The sequence below is a fragment of the Anopheles aquasalis genome, chromosome Y (genome assembly GCF_943734665.1).
Source record: "Anopheles aquasalis chromosome Y, idAnoAquaMG_Q_19, whole genome shotgun sequence".
NCBI lineage: Eukaryota > Metazoa > Arthropoda > Insecta > Diptera > Culicidae > Anopheles > Anopheles aquasalis.
In genome coordinates this window covers 3,338,817-3,341,420 of record NC_064879.1, presented here as the reverse complement: position 1 = coordinate 3,341,420, position 2,604 = coordinate 3,338,817, and the positions used below count along the sequence as shown (strand labels likewise).

The window sequence follows — 2,604 nt, the reverse complement described above, 5'->3', positions numbered from 1 at the left end:
TCCATGCACTTTGCATTGCTGATCTAACGATCCCTTATCCATATTGCAGGGCTAATCTTGGCAGGACTGGTTGATATTCTGAAGAGCTGGTACAAATTTCCACTGATTAACCCTGGCGAATTTTATGTGTTCGTGGCTACGTGCCGTTGTTGGAGAAAGCAGCGAAAAAAGACAAATTCACTTGTTTTGTTATATAAGATAGTATCATCACACATCCCCGCGTGCAGCTAGACATTCCGTTCCGGCAGTGATCGCTTCTGTGATGTGGCCTATGGGTCGATAAGAGAAGTGAAGGTAAGGAGATTAAGAAGAGAAGGGAGGGCATTTGGGGAACAACCAATTTTGATACTCTATTACTTACCTTGGCTTCGATTAATCTGAGTCAGAACAGTCACTACATGATTTTTTCATTCGCATCAATCGTTTGGATTTTTTTATGGGAGCAAGTACAGTATGAGAAGTGCGAAGCTGTGGGCGCTTCTTCGCTTTTGTAGAGCATAGACTGCTAACCGGATTTCAGATGTATGATTGCGGTGATATTTGGGACAAGCTGCCCGTTCCAGTTTCTTCGTCAAACACTTTTCGCTCGGCCGTCTCTGGCTTTTCTATTTGGTTTTCCAGGATGCAGCAGTTGTCTCGCGAGAGGTCTACGAAACATTCCTGGTGTATTCCGTGGAGGGCCAACATTTCTATGTGCTCGTTTAACTGATTGTCACTGTAGAACGGCCCATTTAGCGCCATCCGGAACCGGGTTTCCGCGTTCGGGCTGATGAATTTCGGCAGCGGAATCGGCTCCGGAGTACGTCGCCTCAGCTCTATTATGTGAAGCATGTACAACGCGTTGGCGTGCTCTATGACGAATCTTACCACATTTGTGTTCGTCATAAACAATTGAAGCGCATACCTATTGTTTGCCATCCCGATTTTGTTGGTTTTTCTTGCGGTTTTGTTTCCAAACGATGGCACTTGTTGACGATGATTCGGTAGCTGCTGGTTCCTAGTTGTGTGCACATCTGTCAAAAACGGAATATTCGTCAAATTATGTTATATGGTAATCGGTAATTCAACGGTATTTCAAAATTTTAACCCCTAAAGTGACGGTTACACGAACTACGATTATCGTGCACACGACGCATAATAAACTACGCAAACCGGTAAAAATGTAGATATTTGTTTTATTTTACTTTTACTTGTTTTGTTTCCACCATAGAGATTTAGTAGGGAGATCAAAGATTGCCTTTTTTTATTCCAACCAAACAACCTTTTTATTATTGTACACAGCTTGCTTTAGGGTTTGACGTTGGCGATAAAAAATGTAAATAAATTAATTTAAATAAAAGCAATGTTTACATCAAAGAATCTAGGCTTGTTGGGTCCATCGGAAGAAAAAGCAAAGTTTTCAGGAGGAAACAGAAACTCGGTTCGAAAAAACAGGTTCGACACGCGAACGCGCACGCCTAAACGCACGCTCTTCTGCTTCTTATTTGTGTTGCTGTTCTTCTTTGTTGTTTTGGTCTCCTATATTGGGGTTAGCAACTCGTTCCGAGGTGTAAGAAATGCTGTAGAAAAGTGAGTAATTCTTTCAAGTTTTTATCTTTTTCGAGCGCTATAACAACAAACTTCACACCCGTTGTTGTTTTCGATGGAATAGTGAACCCGTGAAGTGCTAGAGGCTTAAAGAACCGCAGCACGCCAAGATCCACAAAACGACGTGCTCAAACAGCGAATCCTTTTACTACACCGTGGAACCCCATCAACCGACTCGCAATCAACTGTAAAGAGCACAAATTCTGGAGCCAAGCTCCGGGTGTCGCGAAAGGAAACCATTGGAAACATTAAGGTACGTGAATCTACTAGGGGATGTTGCATTAAAGATCGAATGCTCATTCCAGCCATCGTCACCGTAAAACCTCTTGCAATAAGATTACGGATATTGTTTTTCCATCTGACAAACAAGCGAAAAGATTGCGGTTGACTGGACCAACAACCGTCCGGAATATCCGTACCTGTTTCTTAGAAGCGTCCAATCGACGACCGACGACGACCAATCTAAACAACCACCGGGACCCGGGAAAAGAGCGCCGCAGACATGGAAAAGCAACGGTATTTCAAGGCTTTTTCATTTCCGCACCATAGCTAACGTGTGTCTTTTGCTTCGCAGATTTTCATTGCTCTTGCTGGAACCGGGAGAAATATATTTTGAAGACTTTTCGGTTGATATCATAAACGAAAACTTATCGCCCTCTCGAAATGAACACCGAATGAGTGGACGATTGAAGATGTGTTCCAAATCTCTGGTTTTTGAAGCAAAAGATGATATGCAATCTCCTCTGATTAAAATAATGTTTAAGGATTGCACCAATATCACCCGATCCTCGAAAGATGCATCAAGTAATTCGGACTGTTCAGAACTTTGCCTGGAATGCCATCAGTTTATTGAAATGCTCAGTGCAAACGTTATTCAACCCTATCGATTTATACAAAGAAAGACTGTATTTATGGTAAACTTTCACTATGCAAAATTAGACGAATGTCTTCAGCAAATAAGTCAGCTGTTTCGTGCATCTACGTTGAGTTCACACGAACAAAACAGTATGGTGAGCC

At 42.3% G+C, this 2,604-nt stretch overlaps 1 protein-coding gene across 2 annotated transcripts in view; it reads left to right on the top strand.

The window, feature by feature from the left end:
• Positions 1-1,514: 1,514 nt before the first annotated feature.
• The window catches only part of LOC126579894 (protein FAN-like), a 4,362-nt gene continuing 3,272 nt past the window's right edge, over positions 1,515-2,604 (top strand). Inside the window, exons 1-4 of one of the 2 annotated variants that reach the window (XM_050243601.1) lie at positions 1,515-1,569; positions 1,652-1,840; positions 1,958-2,103; positions 2,162-2,597. In XM_050243601.1, the coding sequence (XP_050099558.1) occupies positions 2,090-2,103; positions 2,162-2,597 (450 nt within the window). In that variant the 5' untranslated portion in view covers positions 1,515-1,569; positions 1,652-1,840; positions 1,958-2,089. Of the gene's footprint in view, positions 1,570-1,651; positions 1,841-1,885; positions 2,104-2,161; positions 2,598-2,604 lie in introns of those variants that run through there. The other variant, XM_050243602.1, reaches the window with a different exon arrangement.